Source organism: Papaver somniferum, unplaced genomic scaffold (genome assembly GCF_003573695.1).
Source record: "Papaver somniferum cultivar HN1 unplaced genomic scaffold, ASM357369v1 unplaced-scaffold_10153, whole genome shotgun sequence".
NCBI classification, from domain to species: Eukaryota; Viridiplantae; Streptophyta; class Magnoliopsida; order Ranunculales; family Papaveraceae; genus Papaver; species Papaver somniferum.
This window is the reverse complement of record NW_020618997.1, coordinates 1-1,858: the sequence shown is the minus strand read 5'-3', so window position 1 is coordinate 1,858 and position 1,858 is coordinate 1. Positions and strand designations below refer to the sequence as shown.

Genomic DNA, 1,858 nt, shown 5'->3' with positions numbered 1-1,858 from the left:
GAATTTAAAGGGTTTGATGTTTATGAAAATCACATGAGCTATCACAAAGATGCACAAAATATCATACCATATATAAAAAAACTCAGATATTACACACCAAATATACTTTAAAATTTATATAATAATAAATAAAATATTTCAAAAATCCATTTCATACCAGGTATCCTTTAAGATTTATATAATAGTGAATAAAATGTATCAGTTAATATGGATTTATATGTAACATTGTAGTATTATTTTGGTAACAATGTTTATAAAAATCACATACATAAATGCACAAGATATCACATAAATGATAAAATATTGTATCATCTATGAAAAATAATTAGTTAATTAATGAGTAAGATATCATGCCAAAATAAAACCATATACATGTATTTAATCTTATGAGTCGATCCTCACATCATCCATATATCATAGTATTTGTGTATTTTTTTGATAAATATGTCAAAATTTATCAGCTTCACACATTGGTTAATCATATTATCGATACTCGTTAGTGAAGAATTCGTCGAAGGGAGAACGATTCCAAACTCGATAAACAACGAAATAATCAAATCTATTAAGGTCATGAAATTTTTCTTTTGCTTTAAGATATATATAGTTAAACTCATGCTTCTATCTCATTAATCTCTATCTTGTAGGTTGAAAATGATGAGATCATCGATTGTTACGATATCTACAGACAACCTAGTCTTAATCATCCATTGCTTCGTAATCATACAATACAGGTTTAATATACACTTTTCTTAATAATATACACTTTCATATTTCATACTCCCAAAAAATAACTTTGCTTTTGTTATTATATTATGAAATAGATGAAACCAAATTTATACCCGAAAGGAACGAAATCTGGTAATTTGGGAACACTTCGACTCACACAAACTTGGCATTATTATGGATCATGCCCAAAAGGAACTATCCCCTTACGGAGAAAAGGGAAAAATCATAATCCAGCACATTCACGTAATGCATCACAAAGAAGCAATTTCGAAGAAATTCACGAGGTATAGAAATCAAATATCATTTTTATGATTAATTTATTTTTTTACTATAGTTATACATAGTGGTAATAATAAGAATACATATTGATTATGTGCATATTATTACATTTCAGTACGCGATAGTTGAGGCACGAGGCAATTTTCTAGGAGCACAAGCAAAAATAAATCTTTGGAAACCGGCTGTTGAAATGCAAGCTGAAATAAGTGTATCCCAAATCTGGGTTACAGCTGGTGATGGAAAAGAAACTATTGAAACCGGATGGATAGTAAGTCATTAATCTAAAACTAAATGTAAAGTTAATTTTATATCCTCTTGTGAGCACGTTAAAATTTCAATCTTTATTTTTAATTAGGTTGATCCACTTGTTTATGGTGATTATGAGACCAGGTTCTTCGTATTTTGGACGGTAAGCATTATTACTCTTTTTTTATATGGAATAACATGGTCTATTTCTTGAGAGGCCATTTATTATCGTCTACGATCATGTTTCTAATATTACCTAGTGATTTAATTGATTTTACTTATTAGGCGGATGGATACAATAAATTATTTTGTTATAACGACGAATGTGATGCTTTTGTACACACATCATCAAGTATCGGCCTTGGATGCAGTTTCACCGAGTTGTCAACTTTAAATGGAGACCAAAAGGATGCCACCTTCAGTATTCACAAGGTAAGAAAATATAAATGATCAATTTATTATGCCGCGTTACCAGCTTCAATCCATAAATTTACATTGAATAATTTGACAGGATCAAAGTAGTGGACATTGGTGGGTACAATTACAAGGTGAACCGGTCGGTTATTATCCAAGTTCTCTCTTCACTGAATTATCAAAGAAAGCAACA

The 1,858-nt window shown here is 29.8% G+C and overlaps 1 protein-coding gene across 1 annotated transcript; it reads left to right on the top strand.

Moving 5' to 3' along the window:
- Nucleotides 1–425: 425 nt before the first annotated feature.
- LOC113327503 lies at nt 426–1,852 on the top strand (the record flags this gene model as incomplete). The annotated part of the gene is made up of 7 exons (XM_026574693.1): nt 426–567; nt 645–731; nt 822–1,010; nt 1,121–1,273; nt 1,361–1,414; nt 1,537–1,683; nt 1,763–1,852. Coding segments are annotated over exons 1-7 (843 nt in total), but the record flags the coding sequence as incomplete, so codon positions are not given.
- Between the last annotated feature and the right edge of the window lie 6 nt (nt 1,853–1,858).